This window comes from Ambystoma mexicanum, chromosome 11, assembly GCF_040938575.1.
Source record: "Ambystoma mexicanum isolate Mex_15411 chromosome 11, UKY_AmexF1_1, whole genome shotgun sequence".
Lineage (NCBI taxonomy): Eukaryota > Metazoa > Chordata > Amphibia > Caudata > Ambystomatidae > Ambystoma > Ambystoma mexicanum.
The window spans coordinates 206,544,344-206,564,990 of record NC_090934.1 but is presented as its reverse complement, the minus strand read 5'-3'; the positions used below and the strand labels follow the sequence as shown (position 1 = coordinate 206,564,990).

General features: G+C 47.1%; 1 protein-coding gene across 3 annotated transcripts in view; it reads right to left on the bottom strand.

The window, feature by feature from the left end:
- Nucleotides 1–20,647, bottom strand: part of DHDDS (dehydrodolichyl diphosphate synthase subunit) — a 330,055-nt gene that overhangs the window by 247,887 nt on the left and 61,521 nt on the right. The window contains exon 1 of one of the 3 annotated variants that reach the window (XM_069622859.1): nucleotides 14,977–15,131. The exons of 1 other annotated variant lie outside the window; for it this stretch is intronic. Coding sequence is in view for 1 of the 2 variants with exons in the window: in XM_069622857.1 (XP_069478958.1) it covers nucleotides 13,149–13,163 (15 nt within the window). In the remaining variant the exon portion in view is untranslated. Of the gene's footprint in view, nucleotides 1–13,148; nucleotides 13,171–14,976; nucleotides 15,132–20,647 lie in introns of those variants that run through there. One more of the 3 variants, XM_069622857.1, reaches the window with a different exon arrangement.

Sequence of the window (20,647 nt, the reverse complement as noted above, 5' to 3'; positions counted from 1 at the left end):
TTCATATTTACAGCACACCCCTTACTGGGATCTTTCCATAGTCGGTCGTGACATCATTACATGGTTACATATTCACCTACAACAATCCTAATTCATTACAAGTTCCATCTGGTCAGGGGCCTCTTAACCCTGGGCGTGATGCATGTGACCTTTACAAGAACACTTTATCACAGGTTCAAAAGGAAACTTGTTTATTTCTCTCCCTCATAGTGATGAACCTTTTATCCCACCAGACTTGCTGGAATCCCGGGTATCTCTCGTTACATGCTAATCTATTAGGAATTCCATTTCAGCTCGCATGGCCTATGGCCACATCCTGGTCATTTCCCTGAGAACCTTATTGAAACCAATAAACCATTTGCCACATCTGCACTTAAGCACCCCTTGAACTGGGTTTATTACCTGGCCCCCAAATCGACCCTTCCAATTGGCTGGACTTCCCTGGTCATTGAATTACCAACTCCCATGTTCTCTGGTAGAGTACATCTCCTATCCACAATAGCACCAAGTTGTAAACCCATAAACTACAAGCACTTAACTTCGACCTGGCCACAACAGGCCATCTGATGTTATTGCAGCTGACCGAATGCAGTTACTGCCTTCCCCCATCCTTCAACCTAGATGAACCAACTTCCCAGGTCACACAGTTTCTTGCCAACCCAGGTTTCTGCGACCTACACAAACCCCCAGCTATGAGGGACCTGCGGTATACAGCCCTTCCCATGTATTCACCATGTACCCTTTGATCCCCAACTGTCCCAAACACACCTCACTGAAAACCCCACGTGTATATATGTCTGCGCACGTGTGTTCAAGACTATCACGTCCCTTCACAGTGGCTTCCCCATCAGCGAATACCATTTCTCGCGTGTGCATATAAAAGCTTCCCATCTGTAGGCACTATATTGCACGCCACACAACTACATTGTGTTCACACTGTATCAAGTCATTATGTTGCTATGTGTGTGCAAATCTTCTATCAACTATACACAAAATAACACCGATAGCAACACTCATTCCATTCTCATTAACTATACTAGATGCATGCTAGTTTGCAACAATGTAGGGTCCAATCCTCTCCCCAGGGCTTGATCTTCAATCTATACATGGAGCCGCTCGGAGCCCTCCTAGACACACAAAACATCCACCAATACGCTGATGACACACAGCTATACCTCAAGATCGACTTCATCAAGGACATCCATAGGCTCAAAACCTGCCCCTTGACATCTTGGGAGGATAGCTCAGGGGCCACATGCTCCCCATGGAAGCACGACGCACAGCAAGACAGGTTCGATCCCCGGGTCCGTGCTTAGAAACCTCTGCGTATTAAGCGGGTTATTAAAATAAAATAAAAAATCAACAATAAAAAATCCACAATTACAATCCCGTCTTGGATGTCCAGTGCATACTTGAAGCTCGACCGCTCCAAAACCAAATTCCTACTCCTCACAAACACTGAACACCCAGACATACAGACTTGGCTACCAAGCTCACCTCAACGTCTCTCGGGTTGCACATAGACAAACACCACTCCTTCAAGACGCACATAGCTAAGAAAACCGACAGTATCAGCCCTCCCTCCTGCAGAAAGTCAAGCCCTTCTTTCCTCCAGACAGCTTTAGAGTCACCGTTCAAGCACTGGTTCTATCCCACCTGGATTGGATAAATGTACTCCTCGAAATCCTCCCATCGTCCTCCCTTGTACTCCTGAGAAGCACCTGCATGCCTCATCAAGGGTCTATGCAGATACGACCACATCACCCCAGCTATCATCGACCTTCACTGACTCCCACTGCACGCACAGATCACCTTCAAGTTTTGCTGCATCATCTAAAAGGCAGTCGCCCTTAAGTCACTGAGCAACCTCATGGAAAAACTCAGCATCTCTGGCAGACAGCGCACCACCAAAAGATAGGACACATTCAGACTTGAAATCTTCCGCTGCAAAAAGGAAAGGACCAGAAAACAAGCCTGCTCTCCCTATGCCCCAATACTATGGAACCTCCTCTTCATCAGCATCAGACTCGCCCCAACACTCCTACAATTTAGAAATAAAATCAAGATTCACCTCTTCAAGGAGTCTCTCCAACACCTAGGCCATCACGTCCCCCTTCGCACCACCTCACATGTGTTGAAAATGGGGGGGGGGTGATCGCCCCAGTCCCCCCAGCGCTTTCGGATGAGGCCTTGGAGTATGCAGTAGGGGCTCGGGGAGGTCACAGGGGGTTAGGGGGATGTCACTAGGGGCCACAGCGCAGGGAGGGTGTTGTACGTTTATACCCCGGTATACATGGGGAACATAACGCCATCTTAGACCGTAGCGGCCATATTGGAATCGAGGCGTAGTTTTGTGCTGAAGCCTGGGCCCCAGGCCTGAGCCACACATACATAGAAATGAAGAATATGCATGCAGGAATAGGATGTAGCTTGGACACCGGTGAGAAAGACCAGAGCTGCAGAGATTCATAGACCCTTCATTGTCTCATGTTGCCAACATTACTTATCCCAGAAAGAATGCTCCCTAGGAGGCCACGAGGGGGTTGAGAGCTCTGTGAAAAGCGATCCCATGAGGATGGCATGAGCCTCCGACCTTCTCTGTCCCTGCTCTAAGTAATTACCGTAACTTTGCGTCATGTGGTGGGTGAGTGGACCCCTCACACACTCTAGAGCTGCCTCCTGCAGGATGCTGGTGTACAATTCTTTTATGTCCATGTCCCAGCTCCAAGTAAAATCCCTCCCTCCCACAAGACCCGCAGCATTCCAAGGTGCCAGTCAGTCCCAGACCACCAACCATAAAACTGACACCGCCCCCCCCCCGCCACAATCAAACAAAATCTGAAAACGGGTATCAGTTGCCTTCATTATAGGTCACGTGATGTGCCGTGAGGGATAAAACAACATAGCTAAAGCAAGGGTGGGGAGCTTTGGCTGGGTGCCAACATGTTTGGAATTAAACTGTAGTTGGTTAAAAGCGATGGCCTCGAAGTATCCTCTTAGCCCATGTCTGCAGTACCAGGTGCACATTAGGTTAGAGATAGACAGAGGATGTGTTGTTTTTCTTCGCATAATTGCCAATTAGTTGCACCTTTGTAACTGACGACGCGCAAGGAGGATCCAATGGGACTGGGACCAAAGGCCTGGCATCCCCTATGGAGCAGGTAGCTGCAACAACCAGCCATTTGGATTTGTACATTATTTAACTTACATCACTGATGACGCTGTATGCCTTCATAAAGTGTTGCTCATACTGATTTTGTCAGAATGTTCTGTGGCAGCACAGTGCTTTACTGACATTTCTATTTTTGTGCAAATAAAACCTTCTCCTTGCAAGAGGTGTGCTGGACCCTTTTCCTTAGTGGGTTGTATTTTATCTGGAGTGAGTATTGAGGGGGTTTCTCTACATTTTTGGTGACCCTGATGTGATCCAGTGATCCCCGAAGACAGGCTTCCAGGCTGCATCTCTGGGGTGGCCACGCCCAACTAGTGACCAGTGCCAAGGCTGCAATCCGCAGTGGGGTACAGGAGCCATTTTCACAGAATTCTTGTCTGCTCTTTGAATCGAGCGCTGCTCCTAGGAGGGTGCATGCCGTTGTTTGGAAGCCGTGACACAGGAGCTCAGGTGAACACGCAAATGTAAGTACACCTCTTGCAAGTGACACAGGGGGTAAGAGTGAGTGGGGAAGGTGTGTGTGAGAGAGAGACAGGAAAGCGTGAAAGGTCATGTGGCGATTTTGTATTTTTTTATATCATTATTATTGAGGAGATAATGAGGAGGAAAACAGGAATGTGGGATCCCCTCAGAATAAGGGGAGAAGGTGGTGCCATTTTTATTGTGAGGAGGATACAAAAGTAGGAGTTCTGTATAGTTAAGGAGCTTGGATTCCTGTGCCCAATATATTATGGGTGGGGGAAAGAGGAAGAGTAGTGGTTGTTTTAGTTTATTGTTTTAGTGTATTGAGCTATTATTGTAAATTCGGTGGAGGCAGAGGGAGGGCCTGTGAAAATAGTGAAAGAAGTGCAAGTGAGTGCGAAGGGAGGGAGGTGTGAACAGGGAGGCGAACGGGAGGTGGGAACGGAGGACTGGTAGTGATGGTTACAAGTACACTGTGTGACGTACATCTAGAAGCTCCTTTTGAATATACCATTGTTAATATGGGCTAATGACTTACCTGCAATATGTGTATAGTGCGTTGCCACCATACAAGGGTAAGATAGAGAAGTACCACAAGCAGTGGGTGGTAGAGACCCAAGGGGGAATGCCCCACCCCTTGCCAGAGTACGGTACTAACAACCGAGAGATATATTAGAGCACATTCTTAAGCCGCCAAGTATAAAAGGTAAACAACTGCAGCAGCGAAAAGAGATTAGACTTGTAGATGATACCAATAGGTTTATGTCCTGATGCTAAGATAGTGCCACCTCAGGTATAGTAACCACAACAGCACCAGAGGAAGTGCTGCAGTCCGTGCTGAGAGGGGGCTTTATCCACCCGCACAGTAACAGGCTACACCAACCCAACATATGTGCCCTCGCCTGCCGCCGCCCCACCTCCCCTATATCTGCCAACCCCAAACAGCATTCGACAGCGGGAGACAAAGATCACAGAAATAGTTTGAGGCGGCATTAGAGGCAATACAAGTGGAGTTGGCCCGTTTGAGGGCAATAAATGAAGGGGAGAGCCAAAAGGGGTGTGGATTGGAAGAGTGGAGGGCTGGAGACATTTTGTTTAGACTGGATAGCACTGCTATCAAAGATGTTCATGTTCAGAAGCACGGTAGTGGAGATCGAGGGGCAGAAAGCGCAGGTTATGGGACAGTAGGTCGGATAGGGAGGCACATCAAGAGGTACAGGAAGGAGACTGGGACAGTGTGGCAGAATTCGAGGCTCCAGAAATTTCACACAGGGTAGAAATCTTGTGGGGCGAACGATTGAGGAGCAGGTTTGTAGCACGGAAAAAGGGAAGCGATGGACGGAAAGCAAGCCAGGGAGTTGGCACACAACTGCTATTATTGCACAAGGGACCTGGAATAAAATGCTCCCGCCTCTTAATACTGGGGCTGGAAAGTGGACATATGCCTTTGAAAAGCAGACTACGGGAATTCCCTTGGTGGTGGGAGTCATTAATATTTTACTTGTCGCAATTGTGGGAGATCAGGCGGGTGACGTTTGGGTTAAGGCCATGCACACAATGGGGCCCATTTCAACAATATTGGGGCACAAGTGTGGGATGCACTACAACGGGCATACTCCTACACACCAGACTTTGTCCATAATGCAGTACACCATGGGGGACGATAATATGTACTGCAGCATCTTCAAAAATGCAGGCGATGTGGCAAGCAGAGATGGGTGACCAGTGGGACCGATCAGTTCCTCTTTTCTATTTTGGTTTTAAGAGGGGATTACCCAAGGAAGTTCAGAAAGCACTTGACAAGATAGCGGGCATAGAGGTGAAAGGGGTGGGCTAAGACTCAGACTAGAATAATAAACTATTGCAAAAGGATTAAAGGGTGAGAAGGAAAAGTTCAAAGGTTACAGGCAGAGGAAGCAAAACTGGTGCAGAAGTTGGCAAAAATAGCAGTGGAGGGGGCGGTGATGGCACAAACTGACAAATTCAGCGGCTGTAAGCGTAGCAGCGTTTTGGCCAGGCGGGGGCAGGGGCAGTGGACAGGCGGACCCCCACCTCAGTATCCTGAGTAGAACCATGGAAGTCAGCAGCAGGAAAGAAGAGGGTTTCAGGGGAACAGAGGGGGGCGAGGTGGTATGCAACCGTCTCCGTGTTGGAGCTGTGGGGACATTTTGAAAGAGTGCAGAAGCAGGCAGGGGGTGGAGGGAGAACGCATACTATCAACATGTCCCAGCACTACCCCAGTCCATGAGGTTCAACTCCATACCTTATAGAGATACTCCAAGACTACACCTAGTTGCCACTTAACGCCCCCCATATGCAGGCCCAAGAACCGCCTAATGAGCCACTGCAAGCGGCCCAGCAGAACACCTTGCACAGAGGTCAAATGCCCACGTCCAAAGCAGTGCCGAATGGAATGGTAGGACCGTACCAAAGGGTCAGAGTCATGGGAGGAAACCCCTTCATGTTCCCAGGTACCAATACGTATCATGATTAGGACAGCCCACAGAAAGCTCCTGCATGCCTAGTCCGGTCCATGACTGCCCACCCTGACAAGGAACCTTTGGTGAGCGCCGAGATAGGTAATAAGCAATTCATCTTTATGGTCAACACAGGTGCCACTAAACCATGCATCAGTGAGGGAGACTTTACATTATCAGGTGAAATATTTGACACAGGGATTCTCTGGGGCTGTCGCAACAGTTCCCTACACAGAAGAGGTAGCTATCAAAATAGGAGGAAAAGTGGTGCATGCACCCTTAGTGTATTCAGAGTCCTCCCTGGTTAATTTGTTGGGATGAGATTTGTTGAGTAAACTGAACATGACCATTTCCTTCACAGACCGTGGGGCGATATGTGCCAACCCAGGCACGTGTGTCGTAAGGGCCATGGTCATCATACAGGCCAGGGGAGGTGGTGGTTTGTGGCATCCCCGTGGACCCTGACATGTTTGTGTATGGCATTACAGTACTACTTGATGCAGTGCCACAGATTGGCAAGGCGTGTTGGTAGGTACCATCAGATTTTATCTTCTGACCCGTGGTAACCCCACCCTTGCCTAGACTTACAGGGTCTGGTAGTTTCAGCTAAAAGGATTGTTGTGGTGGGTACAGACTAGGATTGGTGCAAGTGGTGCACTGTATTTTGCATCGATCCAACAGTGCCCCTCAAGGAATTGACAGATGCAGAATTGTTCGAGGACAGAGATGACGATGGAGACATTGTGTTAGCAATTTGTATCCCTTGTGATATTATCCTTGTGATATTATGGTACAATACCAGAAGGTACAATGTTCCTTGATTTTACTGAGAGCGACTTGGAGCAAGTACCAGAAATGCTGTGGACAACTAGTGCCCATGATGTAGGGCTCTTGCAGGGAGTGGCGCTGGTCCGAATAACACTTAAGCCCGACGCAGTGTTGACACCCCCCCCCCCCCGGAGTTAAACCGCACCAGCTGTCCAAAGAAGCAGATGAGGGCATACGAAAACACCTTTGTGGCACTGCTGAATCAGGGACTAAAAGGGAATGTGGGAATGGTTGGTAGTAAACAAAGTTGTCTCTGCCATATTCTTTAAGATTGAGGTAGTATTGGAACCTCATCGGTGATTTTTCGATGCGGTTGTTGACATCCGCTTTATGGAACGTATTTTGCCACATCACTGACAAGGCTTTGTATCCCCATTTTTTTGCAGAGGGTGGAAGCTCCTCATGCGAAGATTCTTCCTTTACCCCTGCTACTAATAACAAGTTGGCAGTGAGGTAAGCCTCTTTAAATTGAGATTCATTAAGAAAGGCCTATAAGTCATTGGCTATGAGAATTTGTATTTGGTACACTCAACCGATTAATACAGTTGTCTCTCTTTGTTTCTTTTCCTCTCCCTCTCGTTTGTGTAGGCCGACACCACACTGTGTTCAGAGCCTTTCATCAAAGAGCTGCCCCCCGCGTACTTGCATCTGGTTGCACTAACAATACTTAGACTTGGTTTAAGTGTGTGTAATTCCAATTTTTGTCTACAGTACATCCCCCCTGAAGAATTTCCCGTGAACAATTCTCTTGAAGAAATATGGGAATGAAACATGTCGGGTCTCTCTGGCTGTGAGATAACTGTCACGGTTTTAATTAAGCATCAAAAGCTGCTGTCTACTTAGAAACAATAATAGGATCTTAATATTAATGTAATAGATCCACAATTAGACATCAGATTGGTATTTATACTTAAAATGCTAATGTTAGATATTGTGTATTTTTTATGTGTTGTTTAGTATACAATTGGATGTGTGTGTGTTATATTATTAACAACCTGTAATGAGAAATATTGATTATTTCAACTGCTTTACTGTTTTTCTGTCTATTAAGGGTGCAGGTGTTTGTTTTTAAGTTTAACACAGAACCCCTTTAGTTCTATCTTTGATGTTCTGTTTTCTTTTCGAATTTTTTTATATTTTTTCACTTGAGGTTTGTTTTGTTGCTCCACATATATGGATTACTGTGGTCAAAATACTGGTTGTATATATATGAAAAAACTTTTTAATATGAAATGAATTTTGTAATAAAATATACATATATTTTTTCAATGTTGCTTGTGAGTGCAGTCTGTTGCAACTAAGGAGGGTAGCTCATTAGGTATCCAAACTATTGTTGTTGGATCCTTAAGGGCGAGGACTTGAGGAGCTAGGACCTTCTGTTTGTAACAATACAAGTTCAATTGGGCATTGTCCTACGCCTCTTTTTACAAAAAACCCAGTCCTTTGTAGTTCTTTGGTTTTCAGGGACTAATAGTACCATCTGCCTCCCCATGCAACACTGCGATATATCCGATAAAAAAGGGAGAATTTCCCATAGTGCCAAACCCTGCAACGATACTAGGCAGCATCCCTAAGGAGGCAACCCACTTTACTGTGGTAGATCTTAAAAACTCCTTATTCTCCATACCACTGCACCCAGATTTGCAGTACCTAACCACTTTTACGCATGGGGGAATGAGTTTCAAACACACTAGACTGCCTCAAGGATACTGCGAGTTCCCAAGTGTTTTCAACAGGACCCTACATGCAGACTTAAGGAACATCCAAGTGCCCAGTACCATCATTCAATATGTGGAGGATTTTCTAGTGTGTAGCGACGGTAAACTGCAGTGCAAGAAGGATTCCATCACCCTCCTGCAGCTGCTGGCGTACAAGAGGTAGATAAGGCGAAGCTGCAATATTGGCTCAAGAAGTGCTCCATTTGGGCCAGTTGATATCTGTGGCCGGGAAAATAATTATACCTGATCATGCAGCCTCAGTGCGCAGCACTCCCCAGCCCAAAAATGTCAGAGATGCAGACATTTCTAGGGTTGTGCAATTACTGTAGGGCATGGATTCTAGACTATGCAGCAAACAACAAGCCCCGGTTTCAGAGCCTTAAAGAGGCTCAAAAGAATGACCATAATATTGTGTGGACGGAGGACATGCTCACCAACTTTAACTCCCTAAAAGAAGTGATCTCCACTGCCCCAGTGCCAGCTACCCCTGATTACACACAAGAGGTATATTTCTTTTCTCGTTCAAATGGTCAATGGATGACTGCAGTACTGACAAAAGAGCACGATGGGCCATAAGCCATTGGCCTACTACAGCAGATTGCTAGATTCTGTGACACAGGGCCAGTTCCTATGTGAATAAGCGCTTGTTGCAGCTGCATTTGCGATTCAGAAAAGTGCCACGATTGATATCCTGAAGGCAACGTATATCCCCCTTGAGGGAGGGGGAGGTGCTTTTCGTTGACCAGTCAGCAACCATTGACCAGGGCACAGGTTTGAGGCATACTGGGGCAGCAGTGGTCCGCCTAGTGGACAGGGACTATGAAGTATTGGTGCAAAAGAGATTACACCCATGCACTATTCAACCCAAGCAGCAAACCTTATAGCGCTCATCAAGGTGCTTTTAGGGTCTCAAGGGTGCTGTGCCATCTATTCTGATTTGGCTTACGTCACGACCATGGTGACAAGTCCCCAGTACAACATGCAGAACAGTTAAATAGACAAATTGACGCTATCCCAGCCTTCCTTGACAGCGGTGGTAAAATGCACCGCCCATACTAACAATATAGACGAGGTCTCACTCGGTAACTCTGCTGCAGAGACTAAGCAAGCAGCGTATTTACCAGTGGCGAGTGTCCCAGAGTAACTAGTGGTATTGCAGAGTAGAGAACTACCAGACTTCTACAGTTCCTTACAGATTGCACAACTAAAAGAATTGCGGGGACAAATACCACAGGAGGAGAAAGGCATGTGGTTAAGGAGGGGGGATGCAAACAGTCCCCTAAAGATTTATTGTGGTGACAAAAAACCTCAGACAAAGCAGTGATGCCATAAGAGTTGCTGCAGGTTGCATTTGACCAGCTGCATCATCCATCCCGTGTGTCAAGACAACATATAGCTGCAGATATACAGGAGGACTGGTTTGTCCCCTATCTACAGGAGGCAGTAACTAAAATGTTTGTTAACCATCACGGGTCAAGCATACAGTACTTGTCTCACCCTAAGAACAATCCGAGATACAATGCCCCCGCCCTACTGGGCAATTCAGTGAATTAAACACGCGGGCATGGGTAAAAGATGTAATGGTTCAGCTACCTAATAGCTGTTCTGTGTCTTTTTTCAGGCTGGGTGGAGGCTGGTCCATGTGTACACTCTGATGCAAAACAGGCAGCCAAATGTTTGGTCAGAGAGGTCTTTCCTCAATGGGGTGTGTGTGTGAAGTTTTAAAGGTCTGTTAACGGCACACATTCTTTCAATGAGCTCTTCAGATAAATCACAGCATTATTGGGAATTAAGCATTGGATGTGTACAATTTACCATCCCCAAGCAAACAAGATTATGGAAAGGATAAATTGTCTTCTAAAAAGTTAATTGTCAAAGATTTGCACCACATTTAAAAAAAAACAAAAAAGTGTGTACTGCTTGGCCCTTTCTTTGTTTAGAATGCGCATGCAGCCCTTTAAGGATCATGACTTCTCTCCACACGAGATGGTTATGGGACGGTGCCTGCACACGCTCCACCCCCCCCCCTCATCTCCAAAAAGGAGAGCATATGGTGCTCACAGGGCTGCGTCTGTTCTAGGAGAAGAATTTGAAAGTTGTATACACATCTTGAAAAAATACATAAAATGTCTCTCTCAACAGATTGCACCGCCGACGACTGAAGAGATGACCAGCACTGCATCTGATTGCCTGACTACGCCACCCCCTCCCCAGCTTTTCCCTGGTGATCTGTACAGCAAAGAAACTTTCTTCACTTCTATATGGTTACCAGGACGGATCCCTGCACACTGTAGCTGGGATTCAGGAGAATGATTGGTTGGACACCCTCTTTTCGTGGGCACCGTCTTGGATGGGAGCTATCGTGACGATGCTGGTTTTCGTAATAGTGTTTGTGATCTTTTGCACCTGCCAGCTGGGACTTTGATGCTGTGCCAAAGCAGTGCAATGATGATGGTTTCAATTGGGGTGCAGGAGGCACCGCGCGGTACAAGAGATCGCGCAATCCAAACTGATGATACAAACAAGCCATGTATGGTTGCAGTAGGGAAACATCTTAACCCCCCCACCCCCCCAGGCACCACCACAGTCACCCACCTGACCCTGAGAATTACACAGAGCACTTGGTAGATTTAGCAGGGGATGGAGTGTATTGCGCGCGCACACACACACACACACACACACTTACGCATGTATGTAGTGCATAGATAAAAGGAAGGATCACCTCCATACTTGGAAGCTGAAAGAAGTGGTGAGAAGAATGAGGGGCCCACATGGGACTTGTAAATGTAGTATTAACGAAAGGGGGGGGGAAATGTTGGAAGGGGACGATTGTCCCAGGCCCCCCCAGTGCTTTCGGATACGAAAGAGGCCTTGCAGTGTGCAGTAGGGGGTCAGGGAAGTTACGGGGGCAGGGGTATGTCACTAGGGGCCATAGTGCGGGGAGGGTGGTGTACGTTTTTGCCCTGTTATACATGGGGAACCAAACGCCATCTTAGATAGTAGAAGCCATATTGAAATCTAGGCCTAGTTTTGCGCTGAAGTCAGAGCCACAGGCCCCACTCGCACACACAAAGCATATGCATGCGGGAATAGATTGTAGCTTGGGCACCAGTGAGAAAGGCCAGAGCTGCAGAGATTCATAGACCCTTCTTTGTCCCACGTTACCAACATTTCGTATGCCAGAAGGAATGTGCCTTACAAAGCCACGAGGGGGTTGAGAGCCGTCTGTGAAAAGCAATCCCGCGAGTAAAAGGAGGGTATGAGCCTCTGACCTTCCCTGTCCCAGCTCCAAGTAATAGCCCCTCCAAAACCCCCAGCATTCCAAGGTACCAGCCAGTTCCAAACCACCAACCATAAAACTGCTAGAGCCCCCTCTACCCCCCCGCCCCCCAATCGATCAGAAAAGATCTGAAAACAGGGATCAGTTCCCTTCATTATAGGTCACGTGATTTGTGCTGCGCCTGTAGGGATAAAACATAGCTAAAGCAAGGGTGGGGAGCTTTGGTTGGGCGCCATCGTGTCTGGAATCGAACTGGAGTTTGTTAGAAGCCATGGCCTCAAGAGTATCCTTTTCGCCTATATCTGCAGTACCAGCTGCACATTAAGTTAGAGATAGAACATGTATTGTTTTTCTTCGCATAATTGCCAATTATTGCATCTTTGTACCAGAGGACACGCACAAAAAGGAGCCCACGCTGAAAAAGATTGACAGACATGGCTGGGACCAATGGCCTGGCATCCCCTATGGAGCAGGTAGACTACGTATAGGTTTGCACCAATCAGCCATATTATGTAATGTACGTCACGGATGATGCTGTGTGCCTTCATAAAGTGTGGCTCATATCAATTTTGCCAGAATGTTCTGTGGCAGCAGAGCTCTTTGCTGGCGCATTTCTATTTTTGTGGAAACAAAACCTTCTCTTTTACAAGAGGTGTGTCGGCCTTTTTCCCCTAGTGGGTTGTATTTTTTCCTTGAGTGCGCATTCAGGTGTTTCTCCACACCCGCTAGATGCCACCCACCCCTCTCCTCCCTGCCACCAGGTACAGCTGCCCCCCTCCTCTGCATCATACCCGTACTGTATATCTGTTCTGTTACCTCTGAAAAGCGCTCCGTTATGCATCTGTACTGTTGTATAACTCTGCCAAGTGCTCTGTTGCGTCTCGAAGTTCGGTCCGTTCTCAAAGACAATGTTGCTTCTACCCCAGTCACCAATATGGAGCATGCAAAACAAACCCTTCCTTCCCACTGAAACCATGATCAACCACCCCAACATTCACCCTGCCCCCAATAGTTTATTAAAATAATAAAAAATTCCTTGTTATTTTAAAACACCTTCACACAGAATCAAAACCCTACAACCATCTCTCATTCTAGTTACATTATTCCACATAATCATCCCAATTTGGTGGAGGACATGGAACACCTGGAATCCCAACCAACCCCGGATCCACTTCTAACTCAGTCTGAGTACCCATGTGATCGGTACTCACATGGGTACTATCCATTTAGTACCGCAGCGTTGGACAGTCAGTCACCATGGCAGCTACTTTCGGCACCTTAGTGGAACAGCATCGTAAGAGCATTAGACCGGTACAAAAGATAAACAGAAAGACAAAAATCGGCATAACTATATCTTCACAGCTATGCTCATCCAGGAAGGTACCCAAGAGAAAAAGCGTCTAAGGGTCATTCATAATTCCTGCAACTTTCTCCATGACAACCCTAAGCTTATGTAATGCAGCGATTGACACAGTTCAATTTTCTGAATAGTTAGGGGGCACAAAGGTACAGCATGTGCTCTTTCTTTTTGGCAAACCACCCCCCATTCCCACCCCTTCCATAGCTATCAGGAGGCCTAGGGTGTACCAGTTTTGCAGAGCCATGAGCGTCAAGGCCTGCAGTAGTTCCTTTAAGGTACTGAAAGCAGATTCTGAAGAGTTCATAAACATTAAGAGCTCATAGCAAGTGACCTGGACCTACTTCACATTTGCAATAGCTTGAACAACAGGGGCCAAAAGAGAAGAAAATATCATTCAGTTCTACTAAACAATCTGTACTGTTCAAGAATGTTCCTCAGGGCTTCTGTAGACAATGTAGATATGTAATTTGACCCATTAGTCTGATTCAACGATTTCATTTCTTCACGTCTAGGCAAAGTTAATAGGTTGTCCGTGTGCGAAGAAACAGGGGATACATGGGGCACAGCAGACAAAACAGGCACAGATGTAGCTTTAGGCATCAGGCTGGCAAGTATCAAATGTTTCTGGGGCACAATGAGAAGAGACTGTACAGACCTCACCAGGCTGGAGGTAATTGTCAATAAGAGTACTGTCCACAAGACCAAAACAAATAGAAGATGGCTGATGTACCTCCAGCCAAATCAGCAATACAAATTGTACGGCTGCAGTTTCCATTTGTGCCAACAGGCATCGTGCCATCACCCTTAAAACACAGAGGATAATAAATAACTGAATCTTAACTGGTTTCTCTGCTCCTTGAGCCATGTCAAACATTTTAGATATTTATTCCAGATATTTCCACAACCACTAGTGATCTGTGTCAACCCTTCTTCCGATAATCCTCTCATTCCTCTAGCTCTGCAACATTTTACCCCTTGCTCCCATCAGTTATTCACAGAAATAGACTCTTACAAATTCAACTGGACTCTCAGCGGTCCTATTGCGGTCATTCTCCTGCTTTGTTTGAACACTGCTCTTCAATAGGTAGGACAGAAGCTGTAACTGATTCGCCTTGAAACTGTCCTTGGACCCTGCACAAGGCTATGTGCACCAGACAGAGGACTTCAGTCAACTCTACGTCGTAAGGAATAAACAAACTCTGGACACCAGAAGCTTGGGGGTAAGAGCAACTGTAGTAAGACCCTGTAGATCTCGCTCCCCACCCTCCTCATATGCTTTATCAAAACATCAGCTGCAAAGCCATGTGCATCCACTATTTGATCTAAATTTACAGTATCATAATCTTTCATGAGTTTGGAAATGATACTCCTTTGTGGTCTCAATAGCCCTTTGACAAATGCTACATCACTAGACATGTTAAAAATATTCATATTTTCACTGTTTGTCACGCCTAAACAGAATAACGAAAACAATGAGAAAACCATACACTGAAAATTTCTTCTTAGTATTTACAACAATCTCTGGCTTTATTCATCCCCCTTCTCTGCTGAAACAAACTGTGAATCCTAGGGGGCATACTTAACTTTGAACCTGCTATTGCTCCCATGACCATGGAGGGGCACCGGTATCCCTCTGCACTTCACTAATATTGATCCAGCTCTTGTTGCCCTCCACCTACACAGCAGTTGGAGTCGCGAATATCACGAGGTACGGCACACGGAAACTCCTTTTGTTCCACTGTCTGATGAAAGAGCGAATTAAGACCAGGTCCACAGGGGGCAACTGCGACTGATTTATATCTTCGGGTTCCTCAATGTTTCCTTTCATGGACTGCTGATGAGAAAACACAACCTGTGAAGATATAAGTCTGACACTTTTGGTTAAAGCCCCAAGGTATTCCCTAAACACCGGACCAAGAATTTATGCTGATTTGTAGGCATCCAATACTGTACATGCAGGTAGTGGGGTGGGGGGACAGGGGGAACCTTACCAAAAAAAAACTTTACTGCAGACTTCGCATAAGGGTGTACAAAAAGGGACCAGCCTCAAGCCACAGGAAAACGGGCAAAATCTACTACAATGAGATACCAAAAATTACTGCACCTCTGTATTTTAGCCACAACATCTATGTGAAGCACCCGAAAGGGCCCTGAAGGTCAAGGCAAAATTCCTCTTATCGTCTTCATTGTGTTACCAGGATTACATTTTTGATGTATTATACAGTGTCCTATAAATTTAACACCTGTTCTTGGAGATTGGGTATGAACCGCAACTCCTGAGCTCTGCTTCGATTTGTCGCCGAGAAGTGTGCGACAGGTAGTGTTGGTCCAGCGCCACAAGAAGCAAATCTACAGGCATCACTACCTTTACCGTTAACGCTTGCCTCCACAGCAAATCCGTGGGCAAGAGGGCACATCCCATCTTTGCCCAGAGCTCCTTCTCATCCATTAATGCTATTTCATGAACCTCTACAATTTGAAGCAAAGTTATTGCAGTATACAAAGCTGGCAACAAGGGCTGTCACAGTATGGCTTTTATAGCGGTACGATAACCTCCTTGCCAAATGACGGCAGATCATGGTTATCGTGGTATAGCAGGCAGAGTTAACTAACCTTTAATGATATTATCTTCTTAAGAAAGGTCATAATTTGTCATAGATACTCGCATCTAGTAGAGCGCTCGGTTTGACATCCGTGCAGAGCCTACTGATGCAGGTTCGAATCCCTGCAGGGCCAAACTCAGCCTTTCATCCTTCCGAGGTCGATAAATGAGCACCACCTGTTGTAAAGCCTTTCACTAGACATCAGGATGCATCACTGAAGCACAGACCTGCTGCGGAGTCCAGGTTAGTTCCAGGCATGGCTTTATTTCACATATGTACATAACTCCAGTTTCTCTTGTATATATGTACAGTCACGTATAGACTCTGACAGGAACATGGATGGGTAAAACATAACTAACAAAGGAGTGGACCCACTGGCCATCCAGCCATCCTCAGCTCGCGCCTCAACTGACACTCACAGAACATTCACACACAGATCCACCCAACATTCTCCTGAGCTGCATTCATGCACCAACATTCTTACAGCAGTCACCCAGGCCAGTGGCAAGACAAGACTACACTACAACACACACCCCGTGGGAAGTAAGCAGCGCTCCGATACCTGAGGGTTTGTAGCGCTACATAAATGCACAAACAAAAACAAACACCCAGGGCCAGAATAGGGGCTTTTCTACATGCTTTCCACTGAAATGCCACCCCAAGCTTCCACCATCACACAAGTTTGGGGACACTGCTGCGACTGGCCAAGTAACCTTAATTGCTTTTCTTGAGTGGACATTTCGGTTTTCAGTTGCCCTGCTGGCTACTGTACAGCTGAAAAAGAGCATGTTGCTACCTCAATAATCTGCATTCCACAGAGCAATGGAGGTTTATGGTTGTATGCACATACACATGCTCTCTCTCTCCGTCTGTCCGTGTTCCTCACTTTATGTAGCAGAGCCTTTAGTTTACTTGCTGGCCAAATACACACTTTGCTAAAAGGTGTTAAGTAATAATGGACATTTTATACCCTTTGGCAGGGAATACCCTAGGAGATCAGTGAATTTTGCATGTGGCTTATTATATGTAAAATCAATAATCGAACCAGGGAAATCGCTCATTGTCATATGCTTAGAAAACATGCAGTATGACAAACCCGAAATCCGCCTCCAAGTAAACACTTTTCCTTTGCTGCACTGATTGAATTCATCCTATCGCCAACATACTCGTCGTGTGTCAGGCATGTGTGGTTTGGGGAATGGGCATTTAAAAATGATCCAACTAAAACTACTCGTACCCAAAAAAAAAAAATAAAAAAAAACATATGATATATATATATATATATATATATATATATATATATACACTGTTCAGTCACAGGTCACCGCCTTGAAAACCAGCCTGTGGCCTCCAATTTATTAACTAAAATATTTTGGAACCACAGGACGTAGCCCATATGACCCCTCGTCACGATCAGGAATACAAGTTTGTTTTGGTAATTCTTCATCTCATTAAGGCCACTCACAGGAGGTGTGAGCCCATGTAATTGTGGTTTTCTTTTTTTGTAAAAATGTGAAACCCAACACAAAATAATCAAAATAAGTTGCATATTCATCAAATCGCTATAGCTTATTTACCATCTGTCTGGTGTATTATGAAGGTCTGGCATCTCAGTCACCACTGACAATGTGATCCTAAAAGGGACAGCGTTCGGTGGGTGCCGATCGATTTCTTTCTGGACTCTTGGAATAAATGAACATTTACCCTCTTAAAGAGGTTTGTCACGGGATTCCAAGATGGCGGCGATGGGGAGCGGACGTGTGCGAGGCTCGCTCTGTGCCCCCCACTAGGCCGCGGAAATAAAGCATAACAAAGAAGCCGAAGACTCTCACCGATCCCCGCCGTAGGCACCAGCCGCATCAGGCGGAGAGGATACATACACACTCCACGGACCCCAGCGCGGGAGCACCGCTTCGTGTTACGAACGGGTCTCTCCCTAGGCATCCCCAAGCAGGAGGAAGGGACCGCTCTCCGGGTAGCGGTCTCCCCCACGTACACAATCGCTGGCACGGACACCGGCTCCTCCAGGTACCGACCCGAGAACCATCAGAAGACCCGCCCCCGAGCCGGAGCAGCAAAAGGACACGGGCGGCCCAGCGACGCAGTGAGGACAGGAGCCGGGATACCCAGTCAGCTGGAACACCGGCCCCTCAGGCTGAAGCATCGACCCCGGCCCACCAGCAGACGGGTCAGAGAAGTCGGGGTATGACAGCGAGCGGAGAGAAGAAAAGGGGAAAGGCGAAGCAAGAGCAGAACGGAGGACATCACACGCGGAAATCCACCGAACGCCCTGAACACAAGACGGAGGTTGATCCCGGCAACAGGCGGCCATCTTAGCAGGTAGGGGGTCGGAGGGGATTGGATCCATAGAACAATAACGGGGTGCGGATAGGCTCCAAGACCCCCCCCAAACTCATTGAACTCAGAGGGTCTAAACACCCCCACACGCACTGCACTGGACTGGACCGGATCACAACCCGTACCAAAACAGCAGTAAGCACCCTAATGGCCCCTTTCTGGGACAAAGCACAGGCCCGCCATAACAAGACAGAGTGAGGAACTAACAGGCAACCCCCCCCCAGTAATTAGTGAACTGAGGGGGGGGGGGGGGTCAACAACGAGCTCCGACAAGGGAGGTGACCCCAACTACTAGAATCAGCAACGCCGTAGAGGTCTCAGCAGGGCCATACTGGCTCCCGGCCCAACACAGAAGGAAGGGACGAACAGAGGAGCTGGCAGCTGAAGATCCGAGGGAAACCGGCACAGATCGGATATCAAAGTCAAAACCATAACAGCACCTATGTCAAAAAATAGGGGGAGGGCAGCCCAACAGGACCAACAACCACAGCAGAAGAGAGGGGAAAAGAGCCTAACCCAACTGTGGGGACCCGAACACGCCAACCCATCCACTTCCACCAGGAAAAAGACTCAGGAGGTCCTATCAGCTACAGAGCCCTCTGACCCGCAGGGTTGATATGAAATCGTGGTTCGGGGAATTCCAGTCGTAATTCCTAGCAACACAGGCGCAATTTGAAACCATGAAAAAAAGACATGCGTACAGCAATGCAAGAACTAAAGACTGAGATCACGAATCTGGTCGAGAGGACGGACACATTGGAAAAGAGCACTCAAAACCTCGATGAGGAAGCACAGCAGTTAGCAGAGGTCCAAGAGCAACTCCTGACTCAAACCCATAACCTGGAAATACAATGTGAGGATCTCGAAAACAGATCAAACATAAGGATAAAAAATGACAGAATCCGTCGAGGACAGAGATCTGACAGAGGCAGTACGACAGGTCTTTAAAGAGATCTTAGACGCAAAGGAGGATGAAGAAGTTGGAATTGATCGAGTCCATAGAGTAGACCCGAAGAGGAAGGGAGAACCAGGCGCGAGGCCACAGGACGTCCTGGCAGCCCTCTCCTCATACCCCCAAAAAGAGCAGATATTACGGAAGGCCAGGACCATGGACCACATTAGGATGGATGTGGAGGAACCAAATATTGGGGACACAAGAACAGGAGGAACTACAGGGAGCGAAGAGAGACATAAAAAACCCAGAAAAGGGCAGAATGGCAGTGGACGAGAGTGGACAGAGTAGGATCCCAACGCCGAAAGAGAAGTCACATCAAATGACGAGGCCCTGAGGTGCCTTCGACGCATATATGAACTGCCCAAGTTGGCAGATTGAAAGAAACAACTCGGTTGGAGGAGAGTCTTCCACAACATAAGGTGCGGAGGGGAGGGGGGGGGGCTATAGGGCCCAAGTGGCACCTATTGGAGTCCAGAGGGACTTAGTACACCCTACAAGTTATCCCTGAGGACAGAGGAGTATGGCGCTCACGGCGCAACGCCTGAGCGAACATAGGTACCGGAGCTCATCCCAGGGCAGTTTGGGGGAGGGGGGTATTTGGGCATGGCCTAAGGGGGGAGGGGAGGGTAACCGGGAACCACCAAATAACTTACGGAACATATCAATGAAAGCATTTAGAGACTCTTCTTCTAGAAATGTGATGGGTACAAAGGTTTTAACTTATAATGTCAGAGGCTTCAATTCTCCCGTCAAAAGAAAAAAAAAGTAGAACACTACCTGAAACAAGAGAGGTTTGATATCATCCTGCTACAAGAGACACACATAAAAGCACATGACAGGGGAAGGGTACGGCTGAAGGGTTAAAATCTGACCATACAGGCAAATGCAAGAGAGAAAAAGGCGGGGGGTCCTGATCGCGTTTAGGGATTCCCTAAAGGTACAAATTCTCCGAACAGAAGCAGACAAACAGGGCAGATTTCTGCTAGCCAACACGATTATAGAAGGCAACCCCCTAACTCTAGCGGCTGTTTACGCTCCCAGCACAGGTCAAGAGGGTTTTGTCAAAGATATGCTCAAAAAGCTAGAAAGCTTTGCGACAGCGGAAATAATCCTGGGGGGAGGGGGGGAAAGAGACCTGAACATAGCTTGGGGCCCTGTAATAGACAGATCAAACCCCAGACAGCAGGGGCAGTACCCCGCTACGGAAGCCCTGAAAAAGAAAATGGCCAGCCTGGCTCTGGGAGACATCTGGAGACATATAAACACCAACCTCCGAGGTTACACATACTACTCACACGTTCACCACACGATGTCTAGGATAGATTATTTATGGGCATCCTCAGGCATCCTAGGCAAAACACGAAAGACCGACATCGGCTCCATATCTCTGTCAGATCACGCCCCACTGTGGGCTGTGATCGAGCTAGCCCCACG